This window comes from Poecilia latipinna, unplaced genomic scaffold, assembly GCF_001443285.1.
Source record: "Poecilia latipinna isolate Pla-1442-1.1 unplaced genomic scaffold, P_latipinna-1.0 Scaffold723, whole genome shotgun sequence".
Lineage (NCBI taxonomy): Eukaryota > Metazoa > Chordata > Actinopteri > Cyprinodontiformes > Poeciliidae > Poecilia > Poecilia latipinna.
In genome coordinates, this window is record NW_015113339.1 from 306,372 (window position 1) to 331,466 (window position 25,095).

The 25,095-nt window shown below is 41.2% G+C and overlaps 1 protein-coding gene across 8 annotated transcripts; it reads right to left on the reverse strand.

Moving 5' to 3' along the window:
• Positions 1–24,519, reverse strand: ap3d1 (adaptor related protein complex 3 subunit delta 1). 8 transcript variants are annotated; one of them, XM_015045367.1, is made up of 35 exons: positions 24,154–24,519; positions 20,885–20,980; positions 20,069–20,149; positions 19,838–19,918; positions 19,616–19,723; positions 19,286–19,415; positions 18,523–18,662; positions 18,048–18,121; positions 17,890–17,939; positions 17,613–17,662; positions 17,243–17,291; positions 14,351–14,496; positions 13,730–13,878; positions 13,403–13,633; positions 13,085–13,316; positions 12,846–12,991; positions 12,570–12,711; positions 12,203–12,274; positions 11,809–11,884; positions 11,429–11,628; positions 10,704–10,777; positions 9,895–9,918; positions 8,532–8,703; positions 8,203–8,352; positions 6,937–6,990; positions 5,329–5,430; positions 4,920–5,069; positions 4,584–4,631; positions 3,997–4,017; positions 3,438–3,627; positions 3,270–3,358; positions 2,799–2,884; positions 2,283–2,404; positions 506–585; positions 1–178 (listed from the first exon to the last, which is right to left on the reverse strand). In XM_015045367.1, exons 1-35 carry the CDS (start codon positions 24,247–24,249, stop codon positions 83–85), a joined length of 3,807 nt encoding a protein of 1,268 aa, XP_014900853.1. In that variant the 5' UTR covers positions 24,250–24,519; the 3' UTR covers positions 1–82. The 8 variants fall into 8 exon arrangements, with proteins under 8 accessions (XP_014900853.1, XP_014900854.1, XP_014900857.1 ...); XM_015045368.1 differs by having other exon boundaries at positions 8,538–8,703; positions 24,154–24,518; XM_015045371.1 differs by lacking the exon at positions 9,895–9,918 and having other exon boundaries at positions 24,154–24,518.
• Between the last annotated feature and the right edge of the window lie 576 nt (positions 24,520–25,095).

Genomic DNA, 25,095 nt, shown 5'->3' on the forward strand with positions numbered 1-25,095 from the left:
TTTCGTAATGTGATTGTGTTGCTATAATGAGGGAGTGGGTGGCATGGAGGGGCCGGGTGCACCCTGGGGCCGTCAGAAACAATCAGCACTGAGAGAAGGTCTGCTTGATCTCATCCAGCACATTCCCAAGCAGCGTCGGCTCGTCGCATTTTGCGTCGATGGACACCGTCTGAGCAGACTGGGAAGAGGACAAGCAACGAAGACAACATTTTATGATGAGGTTTAACATTTCAAAACAAAGATCTGAGGCTCTACTTATAAGAAACAGCAGGAACTTGCTTCAAGTCCTCTTTAGTTTTTCAGCATGGTTTTGTTTGAAATTATGCAAAATCTAAAAGGTCTTGGGACACATTAAAGCAAACTCCATGCTGGTTTTAAACAAAAGTGGTTGCCCTAAAACTACATCAGCTTTTAATCATCTCCTTTTTGTTTTTTGTTTACATGTTTTTACATAGAAATTAACTATGGCAATGAAGGCACAGCTAACAAGCAAAGAGTCACTTACAGTTTTGACCAGCAGACAGACGTGGTGACCCTGGATGGACCTGCTGTACATGGAGGCACAGGAGTCGATCCTCTCCACAACTAGTTAAAGAATCACAAGGGGAATAAACTATTATTCGGGTTGTTTCCCCATTAAAGAGGCATCTGTGGTGGACCCACGGCTGCTCCCAGCTGGTTTGACAGGTAAGATTTTAATCGGTTTTTCAGACAGAAGCCTCATTATGTCACTGAGAGCATCTCTCCTAGTAAAAGCCTGATGCTGAAATACTGCCGACAAGACAGGAAAAGGCTGACTTTTGCATGGCGAGTTGCATAAGCTTCAAATGCTAATTTCCTAATAATTGAAGCCTCCTTACAAAGTTTGGTGTACATGAAACACTAGGGGGTGCTGATAAAAACCAACACCTAGTAAAGACAAGTAAAACTTGTGCAAAGATTCTTAGCTCAGAAAAAACATAACTTTCTGTAGTCACTTCTTGGTATGGTCCCTCTTTGGCATTGGATTTTGTTTGTTCACTTATAAACGAGTAAAAAAAAGTTTTATGTGGGGCTTCTCAAGGAGGAGACACATAAAAGCGCTGTGCAAGTTAAAATACAGAATACAGACACGTATAGAATACAAGCATAAAAAAAGGTCCTGCAAATAAAGACAACAATTCAAAGCATGTGAAATGCAATGACTTGGGATTTATTTATAAATGGCTGAGAAAAAAAAAAAAAAAAAGTCCTAAGCTGTTTCTAAAAATGTCTGAAGTTGTTGAATCTCGTTACACACAGTGGAAGCGCATTGCACTATCTCAACGCCGCAGACCTCAAAGGCTCTGTCCTCTTTAGTTTTAAGTCTTCTATGAGAGAAAACCAGTAAACCCTGATCAGCTGACCTCAGGGACCTACTTGGAGCATGCAAGTGAAGCAAGTCAAGTTTTGAACCATTTAGGGCTCTATAATAATGAGAATTTTTTTTTAAAAGGATCCTGAAACTGATCATTTCCAGCTTTGGCAATATTTCTAAGAGAAAAAACAAGAGCAGGTTCCTTTGTTAATGTGCATGTCAAAGTTCATGCCTAACCAACAGGACGACATCAGAGGCCAGAATAAAACAATTTTTCTCGCCATAGTTCAACTAAAGAATGCTCAATGAGTTAAAAGAGTTGATTTAAACAATCTATAATCATACATCGTTACTTTTGATAAATAGTGCTGAGGAATTGGAGTTTTGTCATTTTAGGTGGGATTTATAAAGACCGACCTGTGACATAAAACAACCTCAGTATTTATGTTAAAAAAAACAAAAAACATCAGTGGCAAATTTAGATAAAATAAGAAAGAGCTGAATGTGGACTAACAATGTGAGACACGGAGCTCATTATTGTAGTTATTGCTATTCTTATATAACTTTTATTAAAGCTGAAGCTCAGAGTTCCTATTATTCTCCTGTTAAATAAAAACTAAAACTACTTTGTGAAATTTAAATTTTCACCTCAGAATATTTCAACTACTTTCCAGGAACTTGCTTCAAGTCTTCAACAACTGCATGTTTTGTTTTTTTTTTCCTCAGGCCCGACTGGAGTTATTGCAGCACTGAAGCGTCAGCGCTGCAGCTAATGCTGATGGCAGTAGAAACTGAAGGCGCTTGTGCTAAGCAAGCACCTGCCCACTTAAGACTACAACAGAGTTGGTGGAATAACTCGGAGTGGGTGCTTTTACGGTCTCGCACAAATGGAAAAAAAAAAGAAAAAAAAGAAAAGTGATTTAAACTTTAAAAGCAGAAAGGCTACCTGAGAAGTGGTGGTGGAAGCAGATCCTGGCCAGCAGATGGTGGAAGGGCATGTTGACTCCCTCCAGCCGCACCGAGCTGCTCTTCAGGTCTCCCGACTCCAACAGTTTTGCAAAAGCGTCGCTGAAAAGAACAAACCAGATTATGAGACATACCTGCGGCGGCAGACAAAATGTTCAGCAGTTATCGGCGAAACACATTCCAAAAGTGTTTGTGTCAAACCAAAGAGAGACGACTAACAAAAAGTCCCAAAAGCATGACGAACACGGTTGAAGGTTACAAAACGTTTAGACCCACAAGCACACAGAGTTCACGACCCTGAGTCTTGCTGAAGGTGAGGCGAGTTTATTTTCCAGCTTCAGCTGAACACATGGACATCAGACTGTGTCGCCATTAAAGTGGTTTGAGGGCCCAAATAAATCAGGAATTATGCTATTGAACTATTTTTATTTTTGAACTGAGCAGAGACATTAATCGCTTTTAAATATTTGCACGTGTGTGCGTTTAAATCATCCACCTGTAGCAAGGAGTAGTGATTAAATAGGAGGTGCAGGTAAAGTGCAGTTTGAAGTCCAGTTTCTCATGAGTGGAGTCGTCTTCATTCTGCAAAAATAAAAACAATACACAAATATATTTTTATAGTTTTGGTAAAATATATAAATTACATCCACTGTGGTATTTAATTTTTTTTAAAAATCCAAAAATGGATATGAACTAAGTTCTAAAATGTATACCGAGAAGTCTGAGGACTGAATTAGAAATTTGTGTAAATAAATGTAGAAACAACAACAAAAAAATAATCTGTAGACTATAACTGACTCTAAAAAATTGAAAAAGAAGGAAAATAGAGACAATAAATAAATACATAAAAAAAACCTTTGACAAAAATAAGTTAAGCAGTGTCAGTAGAAATGTTCTTGCGGTTCTTCTATAATGCTTCTGTTTTATTTATGGATACAGCACTGTTCGTGTGAATATTAATACCGACCTTAACAATGAAGGTTAGAGTTCCCTTCAGTTTCTGTGGCATTACGATGCTTTGCACAGTGAAGACAAACCGTGCCTCATTGGACACACCTTCACCAACAGAGACAAAGAAATTGTTAAAAAGCCCAAGTGGACTTTCATGGGCGGCATTCTGCAGGTCCCTTCTGACCTGGAGGAAGTTGGAAGGGGACGACGAGGCCATCGTGAGGACCCGAGCCTTCTGGCCTCTGTAGTTTGGAGTTCAGAGAGTCCAAGACGTTGAACTCCATGGATTTGAGGAAGCTGTTGCACTTGTTTTCAAATATAACAGACACAACCACCTGGCTGCCATCCTGCAGGTTCCCCTGGATGTCGTACACCTTGAGGACACACAGGACAGGTAACCAAACAGGTTTTTACGTCACAGTCGCAACATTCATTCGCGAAGCAGTTCAAGAACTTGGATAAAAACAATAAATAAATTTAAACAAAAGACTTTCAAGAAACACAGGAAATTTGATTAATTAGTTTGGAATGAGAGGACGCAGGGCTTCATAGAACCAGTCTGAACACAATAAGATAAACACAGGGACAAACATCAGCCTTAGAAACTGAAGCGACACTCCACAGAGGCTTTCATGTATTCTGACCCAGAGGGCAAGTCTGTGAGAAACAACAAGGACAGAGAACAGCACATCTAGGAAGGAGCTTAGAAGATACTCTGTCACTGACAGAATGGTGAGCAATACCTCGTCAGCATCTTCCATCATCTTTAAAAAGAGCAAGAGACCGGAAAGTAATTTAGGCTTTTGTTTCCCCACCTCTTATTTTATAATAGTTGTTTTTTTTAAGTCATAATTAGAAAATCCAGAACACGAATACCATTGGTAACATTTTCACATGAAAACAGCTCATCTACTCAGTACATCGATGTTTCATAAACTTCAATGCATTGCATTGGGACTGGACAGACTAACACAAAATGTCATACAGTAGGGAAGTGGAATGAAAAGTTGTGGAAAACAATGTCTCCTTTTCATTCCACTTCACACAGTTGCCACTTTGTGTAGCTCTATCACATGAAATACCAGCTGCTGAAACATGGGTAATCTTAGCTAATGACACACCAAAAAAAAAAAAAAAAAAAACTAAGATGAACAACAATCAGCAACAAAGACAAATGTACTGACTGTTTCTTAATGTCAGACTGAAGGCCAAACATAATCCAACTTCTGAAAATTGTTCGTGTTCATTAGAAATCAAACTGAGGAGTTAAATAACATATTGATGCCAAACGGTGAATGAGGTTTAAAAAGAAAACGTCCCAGTCACTCACCATCTTGATGTAGGAGTTCTCAGCCAGCAGGCAGTAATTGGACATTGGCTGAAAGGAGAGAAAAGCTCAGGTCACATCAGCCATTTTGTGCCACTGATGTTTAATATGCAAAAGTGTGATTGTAGCAGGAAGTGAGTTTGAACAGAGCTAGCAAAACAATGATGATAAATTATTCTCCTTGAGCTCTTCTGGCTTTGGGATGAGAGACGCTAATAGAGAAAAAGGAGCATGTTATAATAATTAACTTAGCAGATAAAATACATGGGTTGTATCTAAAAGAAAAAAAAAACCTCATTGGCACATAAATAACCTTACAGTTGCTGCTTTAACACTGACCGGGAGGGGCTCTTCCTCCTCAACGGTGCCGTTCTGAACCGACTCGTCTCCAGCACCGTCACTATGGTGATGATGGTGGTGATGCTTCTTCTTTTTCTTCTTCTCTTCCTTCTCCTTTTTCTGCTTCTTCTTCTTGTGTTTTGAGGACTTCTAGTCATTAAAACACAGAACGTAGCCACGAATTACTGTTAGGCCAGACAAATGAGTAAATACGTAAACACTTGACAGTGAAAGTGGCTGAAGCAGAGGAACACGACAGATGCCATCAGGTTTATGTCACATCACCCACCCCAGCTTGTTGGAAAGGAAGAGCTGCCAATGCAACAAACCCTGCCAGGGTGTCGCAAACTGGGATCTTGAGGACTGCGGCCAAACATTTAACTTTGATCACATCATCAGCGTGACTCACCGTCTCCTCCATTTCTGTGTCTTTGGGTTCGTCTGGCTCGGAGTCTGGCGCTGTGACGGAGGGCTCTGGGGCGGCTGCTGCTGCTGCTACTGTTGCTGCTTCCTGCTCAGACACACAAACACACCCAAACACAAAGCACCAGATTAATGCATTAGCAGGAGCGGCCGCAAACACATACGGCCGAGTTTGCCACATCTGTGTCGGAAGAGGCAAGTGGATTAGGGAGGACAATAAACATGCCTCGTTGCGTCATATGCTGTGTAAAACTACTGCATTAACCAGCCACACAAACTAGTGAAAACACTGAAACTGTCGGCCAGGCGGGATCTAAGCAACATATGTAATATACACCGATACAATCCGTTTTGCTGGAGAGACAGTCGATGCAGAAACAAAAAACACGTTAAGGCCCATTTCTAGATTGCTTTTTTTTTTTTTTTCTTGAGGGCTGATGAGCTCCAGGATAAAGATCCAGACACCTGACAGCACCGGTTCTACTTAGCAAGTCCTCACAAACCAGTTTATTAAATATGTAAAAGTAGGTTTTTGTGGACATCAAAAGGCAAATTCTACGACGCCAAAAAAAAGGAACAAGACAAAATGAAAAGTTTACGCGTGTTTGGTGGAGGCCCGGTTAGCAGAACGGGTGGACAAAGGTTTTAAAGAGCTACGGCTTCAAAACCGCTAAGAATTTTGGTCATATCACTCCTATGCTTTAAAGTCACTTTAGTGTCGTCACAGTTGCAAGCAGCACCTGAGCCTGACGTAACAGGTTAATTTTACTTTGTCAAATAGGAATAACAAGCTGTGCAAAAGGCACACTTACCTGAAAATGTTATTGTACATTTTTGCTCCACTCTATGTACTACGTTTTCTTTAAAGAAACAATTATTCATAAGTTTGCCAAAAATAAGAATTATAAAGGTTGTAATAATGTTCCTGAAAATATAAAATAAACACCTGCAAAATGCTGTATTGTTTTTTTTTTAAGTAAACATGCCTATTGTAAGGCTGAATATACACAAAATCCAGAGTCCTCTGAAGGTAAGTCCTTGCTTAGGTGTTTTTCTCAGATCATGAAAGACTTCATCAGAAAATCTCTAATGAGACACATTTTTAACCACAAAATTAGTCTCACAAATAGGGATTTCCTCTCACTAGGTGAAACTAATATTAAAACACACAACAGACCAAGAAAAAAAAATACACAAAAACAAAAATACACATGACTGCTAAGGAAGATTCAAAAGACGCATCACAATGCAGCGTGGACACCAACAAAACAAATTCCCACTTTGACCTCAATAACAGAAGGACACCCGCTGGGCAAAACAGGAACTAACGCGGAACCACTAGCACACACATACAGTACACAGACATACATGCTAGAGAAAAAAAAAAAAAGATGTGCACTTAAAAATGGGAGTGGATTGGATAGACTTTTATGTGACCTGTGAGTAGGAAGAGGGAAACAAAAAGGGAAGAAGCCACTGAAACAGTGTGTGGTCCAACATGTGAGGAAGGTCCATGAAACACGGGATTATGAAACAGGGATGTGCAGAACAGAAGGGCAGGACGTGGAGAGAGGGAGGGTGGGAATGACTCAACCTGGGTGTTAGAGGGCACTGGAGCGTTTGAGAGCCAGAAATCCAGATCCGATACCTAAAAGAGGAAGGGAGGGGAGAGGGGGGAGCAGGAGGTGAGGGAGGTGAGCACACAGTTTCTGTATCTTACCACTATTCATGAAAACAGACTACACTGCACTATTTCATGAATAAATCAAGCATTTGGCAAGAGACTGCAGTCAGCTACGAGGAAGCTGATACTAGACCAGAGGAGCTGGTGGAAAGAGAGGCTAGGAAGAAGCAATGGAAGTGCTGAGTCAGGGAAAACAATCAAAACATCTGTTTACATGCGATCTTCTTCAGAGCAGCTGTAATATTTATGCTATAGCGTTTCTGATTACATGGGTTCGTTTAGAGCACCTTGCAAAAGTATTCATACGTCTTAAACTTCTTCATATTTTTGACATTAGAGAAGTTTAATGTCTGACAGGACAGCAAAGTAGCGCACAATATCAAAGTTGAAGGAAAACCTGAGTCCACCGGTGTGTTAATGTAATCAAATTGGGGTTGTTAAAATTAGAGCTATTATAATATAATAGAGACAAAAAAAACCCAAAAACCAAAAACAGTCTTCAATGAAATTCAATTGTGTCAAAATCGATAGAAAACAAGTCATTGTCACACAGCAGTGCTACAGATACTCTTAGTTCCTTCTGAGGATCATCAGAACAATCATGGCAAAGAATCAAAACATTGAGCTGCTGCTGCCGACGCTGGACGTTTAAAGCGTCAGTAACAACCTGATTGTTACTCGTTTTGCCTACGAGGCTGACAAACAGCAAAACACAAAAAAGCCGAGGAGCAACGCTACAACTAACACCGCAATAATAAAGTTGTAAAGTTCCTGCACATTGTGATATAACTGCAGGTATGAATCAACAGGGTAACGTGCCTCAGCAGAGACTCCTTTTTCGACCAAGTTAAGTGACGAAATGATCTGCACGTCCCTTTCATTACTTCATCTATTCAGTGACAAATGAACTGGAAGCCAGTGTGGCCGATAATAAAACGACTAAATTTTAAACAGTGGTTCTAGACTGAAATCGACAATTTCAAAAAGAAAGAAAAATAGTTGCAGTGATACAGTCTTGCGTTTTTTTTTCTTAGTATTGGCATCAAGTTTGACATTTTCTGTATTGTGTCAACCCTAAACCAGTCTGAGGGGTTTAAAAACTTTTGCAAGGCCTCATGATTTAGAATTTCTATTAGATGATAGTCATTTTTCGGCTTAGACTTGTTTTGAAAGTACCTCTGCAGCAGTAGAAGAGGAAGAGGGCGGTTCTGCCACTTGACTCGTTTCTTCTGCTTGGAGCACAGGTTCGTCAGCCTGACCCCCGAGGAGATCCTCCTCCTTGTCTTCATGCTTGTGTTTTTTCTTCTTTTTCTCGTCTTTGCTTTTCTGAGAAAGCAAAAGAAAAAAAAAAGATTTATGTTTCAGTCAGGCTAAAGAACAAAGTCAAAGCAGCTGGCAGCTTACAGATGTCCTTTTATAAATCTGATTAACAATTTTAAATATTCAGTCTGTCTTATGATACTAGATAGCCTGAAGAGCGAGGGTCTTTGTGATCAAAACCACACCTTCACCTTCCGATCTCTCTCTTTGTCCTTCTTTTTCTCTCTCTTTTCTTTGCTGCTCTTCTTCTTGGGTTCCGGCAAAGTCGCATTTTCAGTTTCTCCATCCGTTGGGCTTTTCTGGGCCTCGGCAGGACGATGTGACCTGACCGGCAGCTTCTCGCTGTCTGCAAGCGGCCTGGACAAAAAGCAAAACGTACAGAAACCCATCACTTTACTTACAAGACCTTGTTTCGCAACTGACCCACTTGGATTTGGTGCCAAGACCTGGAAAACTATTGAGTATTAGTTTGTTTTGCAAGCCAACAATACAAGGTGCAACAGAAAGCAATACTCAGGCACATTCCGGTTTTCCAAAATGCAGAGCTGTGCTATTTCTCTAAGCCTGAAGCATTAGACAGTTATACATTGGAAGATTTCTCCACACAAGTCTTCGTGTCTTTTCACCCTCGAAGCTAGGCCAGCATGCAGTGTGTACCCCTGCTGGCGAAGATCTATGGACAGACGACGCTTTCCGTCTGATGTCAGACGCCATTTTGTAATTTTTTTTGATAAAAAACTAAATTTAAGAGCCAGAAAACATACTGCTCCTGCTTAAAACGCATTGTATTTGCAGGACTCGCATCCATCCATAAACAACTGTCCAACTCTTCCTTTGAAATTACCTTCTACTCCTAAAACTAACTAATTCAACCTCTTCCAGGATGACTTACAGATAGGGTTAAATAGAAAAATTTAATGAGAACCAATTGATGTTATGCTTTTCAAACGTACACACTAGCACTGATTAAAGGGCACATCAAAGGACCAGAAGCAGGTATGACTTGGGAACTGTGGACAGAAGCATTAAGGCATGTACCGCATGTGATAAGGCCTCCAAAAGCATGCGCCATATCATTATTTGAAGGAAATAAAAAAAATAAATAAGTTTTTTTTGGGAGCCTATACCAGCAGTACAGATTACTAAAGATTAAGACCTGAAAATATCAGCACCAGCATGCCAACGAATGTGTTTGTATGCTTCTCTTTATTGACAGTCTTAATTTAAAGAGCACAAAAAGAAAACAAAACATTTGTTTGAATTAAAAGATGCTGATATTGTCAAGTTAAGTGCAAAGGCGCGGGACAGAAGGGAGGAGGCGTCAGGGTAAGAGAACAAGGACTTGGATAAACTGTCCAAAGCTGCTGGTTATAGAAAACACAAGGCAGGGAGCGAAAAGAAAGGAAGCGGGTAGGGCAAGCTCCGACTAGAAAAGGACGAGGCAGCTGCATTGTAAGTATAAAGGCATCCATTAGCGGAAAGACAAAGCCGGTAAAGCCCGTCTGTGTGCAGTCAGAGCCCACTTCCTGTGGCTGGGGTTCTACTCACCTGCGCCCAGCCGACTCCATCAAACTGCCCACACCCGAGAGGCAGTGATGGTTGTGTGCAAGCACAGGAAAGAGGAAGCAGAAAGCAATGAGGAGTGTGAGGAAGGATAGGGCCAAGTGGCATCAACTTTGATGCTTTGGTCAGAAATCTCAACACAAAGTGCAGCGTTGAAGCTTTCAGGCTATTTACGCTTCGCTAATGACGTTTTAGCTCGTCTGTTTAAACGTGTATGGCTTCAGCTCAGTCAAACAGCTTTGAGCTTAAATAGTCTCGATGGTTCTCGCATCATTTTCTTTTTTTATTGCAGGAAAACATTCGTTTTGAGATTTTCAAATCTGCTCCAGACCGTCGAGCCGTGTTAGTGGCACAGGTGAGCCATCAAGGACCACTGAGAGAAGTCCCAAAGTATTTAAGAAAAAAAAAAAAAATCAGGTGTTTCAAGGCTAAAATCCTTAGTATGTTGGGAAACAGGAGTTAAAGTGGGAAGAAAATGAAAAGAAAACCTATTTTAGGACTAATTTAACACAGAAAATGTAGGGATTTGATAAATTTAAGTAGTCCTGTGCTAAAAAGCAAAGAACTTCAAAATAAAAGATTAAGATAAAAATTATTACCAAAAAAAGAAAAGGGGGGAAAAAAACATACACAGTTCCTGGCAAGTTGCCTCCCAGCCCTCAAAAACAAAGACAAAAAGACAAAAACCAAAACCAAGCAGGTTGATCGTTTTGTAGATGTAATTGAAGTTCGAAACGAAGAGTTAAACTAGTCAGAACATAAACTGAAGCAGGATCAGAGCCGTGTGGACTCACTTGTCCAGGTCGATGTCCAGAGCTTTGTGGGGGTCAGTGGGGTCTCTTTCATCATCATCACTGGGTAAGGCATTCTGCAGCAAGCGGATACAGCAATTAACACAAGACTTAGCACCTTGGCAAAATATCGATTTTAACAAGAAATCTTGATTTCTATTACCCTGTAAGGCTCAAATGTAACAGTAATGATGCAACTTATTCCCCAAAGTATTTTCTTTTATGTAAAATATGCCTAAAAATGTCAACAACGAAAGCACTTTTTGATTTAAAACAAAGTTTAAACAAAAAAAGTTTCCCAATATCTCAGGCATCTATATTGATTTTTTTTCTCCAATCAGAGAGGTACTAAGCTACACAAGTTATTCAGAGTAACATCAATACAAGTTCATAAAAAGCCATTCATGTCAGCAGTGGTTAGTCGTGATGATTTAGCTGCATTGATGTGGCTTAAAAATAAAAATAAACTGATTCTTAATATGTTCCAGTCTGTTATCCCCGCGTTGCAAGCACTACTTCATATCTTCGTGAATTTACTGCTCTGCTTCAGGCCGATGCATCAGTTTCGCTTTCCTAATTTACTAGTGGCTTCATGCATCAACTCAGGTAGGAGCGAAGAGTTTCAATAAAAAGCAAAACAGTAGTAGTAGTAGTAGTAACTGATGTCTGGGTCGACATTTAACTCATGGCGTTTCTAATTGGCCATTGCGATCTCCCGGCATGCCTACCTCTGGCATCTCCTCTGTAACGATGTCCACCATGTGAGCCGGAGTGATGTCCTCTTCGCTCTCCGGAGCCGAATCGTGTTTCTTCCCTCGTCCGCTGCGCTTTTCTTTCCTCTTCTTCTTTTCCTTCTTCTTCTTCTCTGCTCGCTCTTTCTGACGGCGCTCCTCCTCCATTTTCACGTACTGGTCAGACATGGGCAGACCTGAACAACAGGGGCGTTGTTTATAAATGAGACAAATGAAAGAAGGCAAGAAGCAAGAGAACGACAAAAAAAAAAAACACTGTGGAATAGTCATTTTAAATATGATTTTGGTGACTAAACTATTAAGATGTTTTTTTTTTTTAACATTTCTTTCATTAGTGTTATGATATTTGACCACACCTGGGACTTTGAGAGGCACATTGAGGTCAATCTGCACTACTGGGATGTGCTCCACTCCAGGAGCTTCTTGGTACACCTACAGATATTAAAATAAATAAATAAAAAAAGAAAAAACTTCATTACAGTGCAGTTAATATCTGTTAACTTGGACGATGCACAAATGGATTAGCAGAACAGTGGATGTATTCCACTGACTGCTAAAGACGTAATAAAATCTGGGCATACAAATATTTTTTTTTTCCATACTCTACATTCTTCTAAAATTATATTGAACAAGTGAACAATAATTAAAAAAATATATCCTTAAGTTTCTAAACTGCCTATTAACTCATTGTTTCATTTAAAGAGTGTAAAACGAAGCACTATTATTCACAAAAGATTAGTGAAAACGCACCTTCTGAGAGGACGGGGAAGCCTTGATGTAGAACGGATTGTTGGCTTGCTCCTGCTTTCTGGCTTCCCTCCTCTGGGAAAGAAACAAAATCCGCATCACAAATTAATCCACGAATAACTGGTTAATTCAGATAAATAATGTTTAAACCCTGAACTAAAGATCAATACATTAAACAATCACTGCCCGGGAATATATCCATGCTATATCTTTGAGAATTGAGAATGTCAAACGAGCAAGGTGAAAAGAAGAGGACTTGCATCAACCACCGCCTTATACTAAATAATGAAATGCAGACAACGGGAGTGAAGTCTTCTGCAACAAAATGAAGCCGGTAAAATGTGCAGCTGCTGCGTTCCTCCATGCGTACCCTTGCGAGCTCTTTCTCGTCCACCTCCGTGTGACGAGGTCTGGAGTGTTTCGGCTCCTCCTTCGCAAAAATCGCCTTCGGCTGCTCGTCCTCAGACTCGCTTTCAGAAGGCGGTTCGTTGATCCAGGAGTCCAGGTCCAGGCTTCATAGGCATGCAAAGATTTTCACACTTCAGTAGTCAAAATAATTGAGAATGCGCTCAAATTTTAGCTGTAGTTAAATATGTTGGTACATGGTAAAGGAAAAGAAAAAACAAAACAAAAAAAACGCACTGACCCCTCAGGAACAGGAACTTTCTTCTGCGCTTTTGGTGCCACGGGGTTGAGTTCTCCTGCAAACAGCGCGTTGACTTCCTCTGCCACTTCCACGTCCTTCTGCTGAAGCTTCTGGATGTACTTGACCAGCTGCAGGATGCAGGACGCCTGAGGACAGAAGGCGAGCCAGTCAGCATCGCACGTACTCGAGCAGATTAGTTCGGTCCAGGTGTGACCGGTTCAGCTCCCCGTTTGTCTCACCCTCTCCTGGACTTCGAGGTTGGCGCTCTGCACAAACAGCGGCAGCCTGTCTATCATTAGTTGGCTGGCTTCCTGCGCAGCTGTGCTGTCCGTGTTCCCTTCCTCGCCCTTCAGCACCGTTGCAAACAGCTTGGCTGCGTTCTGAACATACACAGCCTGGATGTGGCCCGGCAGCGTGGCCACCTTGGGCCGCAGCATGGCCTCCAGCGTCTGCGTCGGGTTCTCCAGGTGTCTGCCAAAACGATACGATTTACATAACCGCCCGCTTTCGGAGTCGTCCTCCGCTCGGCGCGTTTGTGTGTGGAAACGCGAACTCACTCTGAGAACTCGCCGCAGATCCAGGCCGCAGCGTACAGAACCTCGCAGATGCCGTTCCGCTGCGTGTTGCCCGTCAGCAGGTGGGCGTTGTCCAGCAAAGTGGCCATCTGAGCGACGGCAAACGCTCGGATGGCCTTCACTCGAATGGCGACGTCCAACATCTGAGAGGCGATGAGGTGGCCGTGTCGTGTGCCCTCTAATCGGGTCAGCTCCACCAGGATGCTGATGTACCTGTCAGTCACGCACAGGGCAGCGAGTGGCGTTCAATCCAACCAAGTCGAACTCTGAGCGAGGCAGAAAAGAGTGCAGGCAAACGGCAAAACAAACCATTCAAAGTTGGTGATGTACTGGTAGTTGCTCTGGCTGCAGATATCGATGATCTTGGTGAGAAGTTCGTCCCTGTAAGTGGTTCCTTCGGCTTTGTCCACATGCAGCATCAGCTTCTTCACAATCTCCATCAAGTTCTTTTTAGAAACCTGGACGAAGCAGAAATGCAATCCGTAATGACGAGTTAAGGTTTGATTTAACGTCTCTTACCTTAATAAAAAGACAACAAATAAAAAACATATTGCTGAGGCTAACGATACACATTTTCCTTCATGCACGAGCTCAATGAGCTTCCTGTTTATTCATCCTGAACAAACCTCATAATGCAGGAAACTAAATCAACCGAAGATGCGCTCGGTTTTGTTGCCAACTTCCAATTTTTGTAAAACTCTGAGTTGACGGTAGAGATTTAATCTTATTTTGGATGAGACGAGCACTATTTTCTTCAAACCATCCTGCTGTGTTATCAACTTCCACTGATATTAAGATCAGCTTCCACATCTTTGTGCTCCCTCCCGCTTCACTTTACACATCTCACCGAGATGAAAATGGCTTTTACATGCATGTTCACACATGGCATAAATGGGTCAAACAGTGTGGCGTGCCGTTTCGGCTCCATACCATGCCGTAGAGAAGGTCCAACGCTCTGAGACGAATGGACTCATCTTTGTCGTCGAGACACTGCAGGATGAGGTCCTTATGAGACTGGACAGACTTGGGGTGCGTCTTCAGGATCTTGGACATGGCGAGCAAGCCCAAGTATTTCACTGCACAAAGATGAAAACGCACAACCTCATACAATGAACCTGATAAGTTACAGCTCCTAATGTTTTACTAGTTCTTATGTCTGCTGATATGCAATTTGTTTAGAAAACCAATTATTAATTTATGTGGATATTATTAATCTCAGTCATTTTAAGCTACGTTACAGTCCAGCTGCAAATGCATTCACCCTGAAAGGGCTTTTTAAAGTTTAAATACTTCAGTCATTCCATCGAAGGAATAAAACTCATCTCGATGAGAATACTTTAACATAGACTGATATAAAAAATATATTTCAGTTCATTTTAATGAGTATGGCCAACAACTGAGGAAAACGTTAGAATGACGTTTCTCAGAAAATGTGAATGTTACCGAAGAGCAACTGAAGGATTTTTATACAGGAATATTGCACTCGTGTGCACATTAATAGGAAGAGGCATGACTGCAGTCACCCACACCCTCTTGTAGAAAAGCACATTGCTGGAAAGGTTAGTGGACGGAAAAAGTGCGGTAGAACACTATGCATAAGTAACAGCCTCAAGAGGACTGCGAAGGAAAGACTCTTCAAGAAGTTTCCGTTTTCATTAGCTGTAAGCCATAATCATCACAACTAAAGAGAAATAAACACTTAGATCACTCTGTCATGAACAGAGTTACAGAAATAAATTAACTTCATGATTTTCTAATTCACTGAGATCATCCTGTATATAACCTAAGTCCTACTACAAGCTACGTATTCAAAAAAGGAAAAAAAAAAAAAAAAAAAAGAGGAAAAAAAGGAACACAAAACACACAAGACAATGGAAAGGACAAACACACGTACACATGGGAGACTAGCTTTGTTTTGATTTATCCTTTAAGTCCCTGACAGATGTTCCTCACACACCAAAAGGAATTTCTAAAATAGGCTTTCTGTCAGTCATCGTATCGGGCAGGGAATAATAAGGCGTCTCAGCTTTCTCAATCAATAAACGTGAAGCAGTGACCTTGGGGCGAGGAGAGGCTAGGTGCAGCGAATACCATCACACAAACGGCCAGCCACTGACGTCGCCACTTCACAAAAACAGCAGATAACGATTAATACCATCTTTTACAAGTCTATATCATGCAACGGGATCCATTTTTGCACAACGCATTTTCTTTTACTGTGGGCAACAAAATGAATAAATCATTTAAAGCCAGTTTTCCCACATTGTCATTTCTTACTCCTGTTCATTGAAATAATGCAGACACAACCTCAGTTTCAAAATTTAAGCTAAAAAGTTCAAAGTGTAGCTCAAAAAAAAAGAAAGAAATGCAACTTGAACATGTATTAGCGTTTACCCTGTCATTGTTCATTTATATTTAAGACACAAGTTTGCCAGCCTGCTGGTTACACTCTTGTTAGTGTGTAAGTTTGTTCTGTAAACATTAAAACCACTTTCCCAAAGGGGAACTAATAATTTTAGGACGCTGCATTAGCTCCACATTTGAGCCGTTTCTCTTCATGGAGCTGAAAACAAAACACTTAAGATTGCTTTATTTGGCATCAAAAAAAACTGGTTACGAGTAAGTCTTCCTAAAATGAAAGCTAAGAATTTAAGTAAAAATAGATTAATGTTAGAGCCTAATCTTTGCTTCTAACAAAATATTACACATGCAGATTTCAAATTTGTATGTATTTTTAAGTCTGGCCACAGAACTTAAAAAGAATTAAATCCTCATTTAATTCACATTAAATGAGGATTTTTAAGATTATCCTCATTTATGAATAAAAAGCAAATTTACCTAACTTTTATCCAACATCTATCAACAACTACAACTAAGCGGTTGGTTGATATGTTTATTGATGAGAATCTGTGGGACTTTAATTTTAATACATTAGAAAACATAATAGTTCACTGTTTGACCTGCTGATCACAAAACTGAGTAAAACTTGCTCATTTTCAGAACTTTAGCATTGTTCTGCTGTAAAATCTCAAAGATTGATAAAAGCAAGAAGCAAAACTAAAACAGAGCCCAACTCTGAAGACCAGGGGAGAAAAAAAAAAGAAAAGTCATGATATTCATGCATGCTTTACATTTTTTCCATTTCTGGTTGATAGGCAGTGCTTTCTCAGCCAGTATCTTTATTCTGATCTCCAAAGCTCTGTTACAAAGCAGGTTCAGCAGCGAGGTTTACCACCTCTAGTTACCATAATAAGGTATTTGTTTTGCGTCACGGTACAGGCCGCTGTTTAGACGTACCAGGCATCTGGTTCTGAAGAGCAACAATGATGCTCTAAAACCAAGCCACATTTGATCAAAATATCTTGAATATTTTTTTTTTCCTTTCCTCTCATTAACTCAAAAACCAGGGAGAAGATAAAAGGATAAACAAAACGTTAAACCTCAAATTCTAGTATACTACCACCAGAGATCCACTGTCTACACCACACACACAACTACCTAGAAATGGATGTCCGGATAACTCGAATGGCTGACTACAACAATGTAACCCCAAACTGGCTGGTTATAGAGCTACGAACTGAAGCAGTCTGAGAATGAACCCTCCAAGCTTATTCACAGTCATACTCAGCAATTTGCAGATGCTGCTTAGGAACAATGGTATTCCAAGCAGGCCTTCTAATTTAGTAAAAGTGCAATAAGGTTCGAGTTATCCAGAGTCAGGAGGTCTACGGTCCGGTCATCTACGAGGGCCGACTGTTCCACAGTCAGAAACACACAGACAATGAGAAAATGACACACTGCAGGCATTGACAGAGGGCTCACAGTTCTGGTCCGAGTCTTCTATCAGGATTCGCAGTTTCTGCACACAGAGCTGTGGGAAAGAGAGAGAAAGAAGGAGAGGAACAGGAGAAAAACAAAGGGAGCGGAGGAATTAATGATGTTCTAAACCTTTCCACACCAGGTCTGAAAGGAAATACGTAAAAAAAAATAAATAAATAAATAAAAAAATCTGGAGTAGCTAACTTTCTGGATCACCGAAAAATGGACTGGATGAAAAATGTCTTTTGGCCTTCCAATCAGACAGACCAATTGCTCCTCATGCATTATGATTCAGCTGGAGTGGAAAGGATTGCATTGAGCATAATTTCCATGCAAACTTAGACGGGTGCAATGGAAAGCTGGAGCTCCCTACCTGGATGCTAGCGCTGTGGTTGGGCATCCCAGAGGACAGAGAAATCAACACTGCAATGACGGACAACAAGGCGATTAGCTCAGGTCTGGAATCTTTACAGAAGTCTGACTTGCACACATTTAGATAACTGAGATTTACTGGATGGCAAAATGCATTTTTAACTTTCAGGGCTTACAAACTCAACAGTAGGAGTTGTGGTTTAAATCTAGGAGTCTAATCTCTTAGAAACACAGCAAGCATTTGTTGAATGCATTCCCTACAGATTCCCAGTACTCACCTGCAATTACAGTGTTGACACATTCATACAGCAAAGACATGGCAGAGGTGCTGTGGGAGAGAAAGATGAGTTAAAGAGCAAGAACAGATTCATTTGCCTCAAACTGGAACATTTTAGCATCCATAGGAAAAAAAATACAAGCAGGACTTTGATCTCACCTGTGGATTAAGTTTGTCAGAGGCTCAATGAGCTTTTTCCCCAACCTTGGCTCCAGAGGCGTGAGCGCACCAAACTGTTCGGAGAGGAAAAGGGTGACAATGTTGTCAAACTAAATATTGGAGTTACAGTGTGAGGATTTTGCCAGTTTTCCATGCAAAAGCTTCAGCACAGATTAAACCTGACTGCAAAGCTACAAACGACACGACTGTTGGAAACCCTTTATCTGTAGTATCCAACGTGTCATGTGATCTTGTGGGAAGAAGAGGCATCATTTCCTCTTTCAGTGTACATGCGCTCTTTTAAATAGCTAAATACTTAAAAAGCATTACACACGCACACAAAAAAAAAAAATACACCAGAACAAAAAGCAGTGGAGCGCATTATTTCTTTGCTCCGGACCTACTAGTGTTGACAATTCTCGTGTTTCTAGGGTTTCCGTTTGCTGCGCCTGCTCCAGTCGTCCTGTTCACTTACCAGTTTGATGATCTTAATGAGAACCCAGTTATTGGTGGAGGAGGTCATAAGCTTGAAGAAAAGGGGGGCGAGAGACAGGTAGTTCTTTGGGTTCCTCCTCGCCAGCTCACAAATCACATTGACGGCTGCTGACTGGACACCTGAGAGAGAGAGAGCAGAGAATAATTAAACAGAGTCGGTAAAAAAAAGCCAGTGTGACTGCAAAGTCAATGCGATTCAAAGTGTGTATATTGTGCATAGTGGGAAAGCAACGGAAAAACAAAATTTTGAATAACAATTATGTTTTATGTGTAGCAGGTAAAGCCAGAATGCACATTTGAATCTCAGTTCCATTAATGGATGGGTAGAAGCATATAAATGTTTAGCATTACAGCTCATGTTTGACTTTTAAAACACTCACAGCAGCAGGACTGAAACCTGGGAGATTGTTTGCCAGTATTTTTAATGTGTTATATTGTGAGGCGGCAGCCCTCAGCTGGGTGCTGGCATAAGATTTAACACTTGAAAACGTCACACCCCAGTTCATTTTAACACTACAGCAGCACCGTGTAACCTTAATTTCCCTCCGTTCACTATAAAACACTCCTGGTAAGACACACCGGGCTCCCATCATTCTGTTGATTATATTCATCTATGATCAAAAAAAAATGTTTTAGATGGCAACATATCATAGTGCCATCACATACGCCTCCAATAAGCACCACAAACTGAAAATGAAATTGCCTTTCCGTACAATAAACTAAATGCATGTCTTGGTAATTACCTGGATCTGGGTCCTCCAGTTTCTCCTTGAGTCTTGGGAAAGCGGGGCGCAGAGATTCTGGGTACTTTAAAAATACCTTATACATGATTAGCACAGCTTTCTTCCTGATGTAGGGTTTGGTGTGGGACATCTGCGTAAAAAACAGCAAAGGAAAGGAGAAATACAATAGTTTTATTCAAATTTTTAAAAAAGAGTATACATTTCTGATCTGTTCTGAAATAAAAAAGGCCTCAAGGGAAAACCGGACATCCAGGGCAAGAAAAAAACAAAACAAAACAGGACACTGGAGGATGAGCCATGCAGATAAACTTGACATTTTCTGTGACTCACCAGTGTCATAATGTCGTTAGCGAGGTCCCGTGCCAGATCAGGGGTAACAAAACAAGACAGGCCTGTTAGGGCAACACCTGTGTCATACTGGTTGGGACTACTGAGATCCTTCGGGGGGAAAAATAGGCAGAACAGAAAGAAAAATGGTTGATTTAATAAAAACCAGTCAGCTCACAACAAAGCATGAGCATCAAGGCGCACAAAAACAGGTGCATCGCTGACCTTTCGGATCTGATTGGTTGTCAGCATGATGACATCTGTGCTCTCGTGAAAGCACTGCGAGGCTGCCAAGTAACCAATCCTCTGCAAAAAGGAAGGCAAACGCATTCATCAGCAAGCTGACAGGAATGTACCTGAGCAGCGCATTTCCCAGAGAGGATCCACGGTACCACTTTCAGAGAAGCCACTTTCTGTTGCGAGATGAGCTCAGCAATAACACAACCGGAGTCCTACCTTGTATGTGAACTTGGAGGAACTCATGACTTCAACGATGTTGAAAGCGGCCCAGCTGACATCGTAGCCCAGCATCTGAAGCTGTAACACAGACGGGACGGAGACGGTGGGCATGAGAGGAGAAGAGGGGGCGGCTTTAAACTGTGTCTGCGATAAATACGGAAACTGTAAAGCTTTGAATGTGAGCAAAGGCGGCAAAATGAATGGAGGTTTAAACCTCGATGCGTTTGCAATCTACAAATAAAAAAAACTGATTACATTTTAATTGGAAATTATGCTGCTAGTAGTGGTGAAATCTCCAGCTGCAACACATTACAAGCAGCTACAATGTTACAGAGTTCACCTGATAAAGCTTTACAAGAAGCCATGAGAATTATTTCACCATCATTTTGTTTTGCATATCAAGGTGAATCCATCTGCATCATTCCTTCCAGTGATAAATAACACCATATAATCATAATAGCTGAACACAATCAGATTCTATCACTTTTTTTCCTCTCTTAAAAAAAACCCTGCTAATTGATTAACAGTGTATTGCACAATGTCTAACAAGACAAAAACAAAACTGACTACAGTTTTCTGTGCTTCTCTCACATGTCTTGCATCAATACTTAACCCTGCAAACCGCATGGAGCAACGCTTTCATTTTTAGCAGGCGCTTAAAAATGAGGACATGGTCTTCCACCAGAAGAAGCAGGGAGGGAATGGATTAAACTGCCAGCGCTACACAGAGTCTCATCTGTGTGTGCGTGAGTGTATATGTGTGGAGCAGAAGTGACAGGCGGCGGCAGGGTGTGCAGGCAGAGGGGATCTTACGTAGGTGAGCTTGCACACAGCATTGGCCTTGACAGCAATGTTGTCTTGCTTGAGCTCCTGTTTGATCTCGTCGATGCATGTGGAGATGTATTTGGCCTGCGGACAGACAAAAGGAGAGGGCGAGGGGAGAACAGACAAAAGCAAGACACCAGATCAGATTAGGTAGAGCAATATCCGGAGCGGCACATTTCGGCCGAGCAACAGAAGCCGGCTGCAACGATCCCGGTTGTTCTGTTGTCGCTCTCGAGTCGTCAGAAGGGGGAACTAAGCAAATAGTTTGCACAAGTCCTGCCCGTCATGTCGCTCTCCATCCAAGATTGCATCTATTGACGAGGCCTACTGTTGGCTCAGGGAGGCAGTTGAGTCACACGTCAAGCCGTATTCGAATACAATTGTCTTCCAAAAAAATTTTTAAAAAGCAGTAAAAAAAATAAAGCAGAAAACATGGAAGAGGACATTGTTTAATCTGTGTCTGGTTTATTACTTCAAAAATTTAACTTGCAGTGAAAGTTATTACTGCTGTTGGTGTCGAATGATAACTTTTTTTTTTTTTCAAAAAGCACATTGAAATACAGCTTATTATTAAATGGGCCAAATGAGTAAATTTAGACTGAATTAAAAAAAAAAAAGACATTAAAAAGTTAAATAAACTCAATTGGAATTGAAGTTCCAACAATTTCTTTAAAAAAATAAATAGAAAACACAAAATAGAGTTTCTTAAGCAGATATTTAAAAACGGTGATATGAGGAGGCGGAGCCTTCTACAACTTAATGATGATGAATGAAGAATCTTGATTACCGTTCATTTTTCCACAGGTCTTTCAGTAGCAACTGAGATGTTGACCTCAGTGCTCTGACTGGAGAATTACCACACAACACATCAGCAATCTATCCAGGTGAATGTCCTGACTCCTGGGTGCTACAGCACCTTTTCCTTCCACTTAACTTTCCTTTCTTATACTTGGACAAAGCACTGAAAAGTCAATTTCTTTAGGAACAGCTTTTGTGGCTTACACTTCTTATGACGGGCTGATAAGGACTCTGCTAGACAATGGTCAATTCAGCAAGTTTTACTTTTTAACCTACTGAAATAATTACCACTTCTGCAATACTTTGAATCGTTCGAATGCAACTGCAAAAAGCTCGAACCAAACCAACAAATTAAAACAATTAGAATCCTGAAAAGATCATCTCCAAATAAATAGAATAAATTATTCAATTAGTGTTTAATAAAACAATCAATTTAATTCAGCAGTGTGGAGTCAACAGCTTTCATGCAAGAAACCAAGTCAGCCATTGTTGAGAGGGGCAACCCCACAAAACAAACACATATAGCTATGCGGAGTGTGCTGGTCATGTGTATGCAGTCATGAGACAGCACAGTGACAGGAGGAGGAGGGTGGGGCGGGGGGGGCAAGGGTTGCTGAGCTCTGCTGCTGACAATCTATGAGACGCTGCGTTTTGCAGAGATCGCACAAGAAGAGACGGTCTTACTCAATGTTACTCAGAACCAATCAAAATAACTCAAATAACTGGGCCATGGCCAGCACACTGGTGCCAGTGGCTTCTACCTAAACAGGGTTGGAACTCTACTAGAGCGTGCGAGTTCTCCAAGTCGACCCGTTTCCTTTCTCTGAACAGAAGAAACCAACAAACGGCTCGGAATAATTTCCTATGCGAGTTCCCTAAACTGTTCAGTGGCATCCTCACGCATTTCTTCAATTTGCCGTCTGTGCAGAAGCACCAAAGAGGGAACGAATGAATGAACCGTGTGAAAGATGTCGCTCCCATGTGAAAAGCAAACGGAGAGCATGAGAAAATGCGGGCTGCCCACGGTTAGCACACACTCACAGGAACACAGGGACGTAGTATTAATATTTTAGCAAACTGTCCACTGTCGGCTGGGCAACCGGCAACTTATCTGGGCGACCAGGGTTAGGTTACAACTGTCGCCGAGTACAAAACCACGATCCGAGTCAAGAGATCAAACCCAAAGAGGCTTGAAGGATGCAGCAGGTCCCAGAGTTTTATTTAGAACATTTGATTTCTTTTTTTTTTTTTAATAGAAACTGCCGGTTTAGCTGCTGCGAAAAAATTCTGCCCGTCAGATGAGACTGTGAGGAGGCCAAAGTCAGACAGAAATCCAACACCAACCAACAGTAACGACTGCATACACTAATTATACCGCCTAGTACCCACTGAGCATTTCAACATCAACACCCAGGCTAAGTGTCAGCAGCACGAGATGATTTAAAAGCTCGGTTTGAGCTCCCACTGCCTTCGCTCTCAGAGCTGCAACATGGATGATATCATCAAACACGGAGTCAGCCTGATTGCTAGGCCACTCTGTGCATGTTAAAGCCGCTGCTTCAACGAGGTCCACACCATTCGCTTTAAGAACCAGTTGGAGGAAGGAGATGACAATGAATCACAGTTTACCAGGAAATTACTGGTGAACTGCGGAAACATTTTTTAGGACTTTTGCCTTCGAGTTCGTTGCAGAAGCAGATTATCTGTACGAAAAAGGTTAAATTTTTGTGATTTTATTCTGTTTTAGCGGAATGGAGGTGTTTGTCGCCCTGGGTTAAAGGTTAAATAAGAATACACAATAATGTAGCTACAGGGGGGGTCAAAATGTGACTGTCATAAAGCTCCTCAGCTTTGGCTGCAAGGTACAGCACAACAAAAATGAGGAGGCATGTTTTTCTTTACATTTTTGATACATTTAGAGGCCAAGCCAACATATTAATATATGTTATTAATTCGTTTTTTTTTTCCTCCACAATCATACATGTAATAACATTAAAGCCAGTGGGAAGCCTGCTCTGCCCCCCAGTGTGTGTGTGTGGCCTGTAGGCCAGTTCAGTAATCCTTCAGTGTGTTTTGATCTCAGCTATGCTGAGCAGTAATTTCCTGGTAAACTGTGATTCATTGCCATCTTCTTCCTCCAACTGTTAGCCAGCTGTCAGTATCAGCCCTGCAATAAGCCACCTCGTCAAACACCTGACACGGTTCTGAAAACTATCTTGTGGGTTTCATTCTGTAAAAAAAAAAATGTAATGAAAGCTAAGCTAACTCAGCTGCCCAACCCCGGCTGGTTACCTTGCTAACCGCTGGCTCTAACGTCTGGCTAAATTACCCACTGTTAGGCGTTAACGTTGGTTAGCTAGTCGCGGTATAACGGTGATGCTAAAATGAGTTGAATTAGGAAAAACATTGCTCAATGTTTGCTTTTGGGTGTTCCAGGTGGCCGAGTGTGCTCGTTTTACCTCATCCTCCTTGTGATTCCGAATGCCACGTACTAAATCCTGGAGATTTTTATCGAACATCCGATCGATGCTCCCTTTGACAATCTTCAAAGCCATGTCTGCCTGTGACTTGTGCCGCTTCGCTCTGTCCCTCGGGGCCAAGCGCCTTGCAGAGACGGTCCTTCTGAGTGCAGACCGAACCGACCGACCCGCTGGGTTTAGTCTCTCATCCACCCGGGAACAGTGGCGTTGGCGGTCCGCTACAATCTACCGAGCCCGGGTGGGTAGGTGAAGCTGCTGAGGCCGGACGGGGCGTCCTGAGCTGTGCAGAGACGCTGGCAATGGATCAGCGTAGGAAATGGCTGACAAAATGGCGTCTAAAGTCAGCTGACTGGAGTGTTGAAGAGTCTCGTGTGGGAATCAGAGGAATTAAAGGTCCAGAGCCCTGAAAAGTCAGTCTGCCTCTTTTTGACGGTGGATACTATTAAATTTGGTGCTTTTATTTAATAAACAAGAGGATTTGTAATTTAATTTAAATGGGAAATTTCACATATTTGGGGAAAACGATTTATATGTATTTGCAAATTGTCTGAAGTTGAAGGGTGAGACAATAAGTAAAACATTTTGCTTACAATGTTTTTAATTAACTTCTTTTTTCTTTGTCCCTATATAAATTTATACATATGCATGTGAAATTGTTTTGTATTTCTTTTCTTATTTTAACTCTGAAGTTAATGCTTTATGTTCTTGTTGAAATTTTAGAGAAAGGAACTGTGTAAAAGAATTTGTATTCAAATATTTTCAAAGAAAATACTCATGAAATTGAAAAAGTTCAAGTGTCACATCTCAAGATTACTTTTGACATATTTCAAAAATAATAGGCATATAAAAAAAATTTCATACAATTTAATTATTTGTATATTTTTACTAGAGCATTTTAAATAACTAGATATTTTTATTTTT

What these genes read in the sequence shown, in the direction of transcription:
- ap3d1 (XM_015045367.1), bottom strand. Translation starts at nt 24,249, where the DNA reads ATGGCTTTGAAGATTGTCAAAGGGAGCATCGATCGGATGTTCGATAAA. An exon ending in CAGTGCCCTCTAACACCCAG is followed by an intron (nt 5,431 to 6,936) that starts GTTGAGTCATTC and finishes GTGTCTGAGCAG; the next exon opens with GAAGCAGCAACAGTAGCAGC. An exon ending in TCTGTCTGCTGGTCAAAACT is followed by an intron (nt 179 to 505) that starts GTAAGTGACTCT and finishes TCCTCTTCCCAG; the next exon opens with TCTGCTCAGACGGTGTCCAT.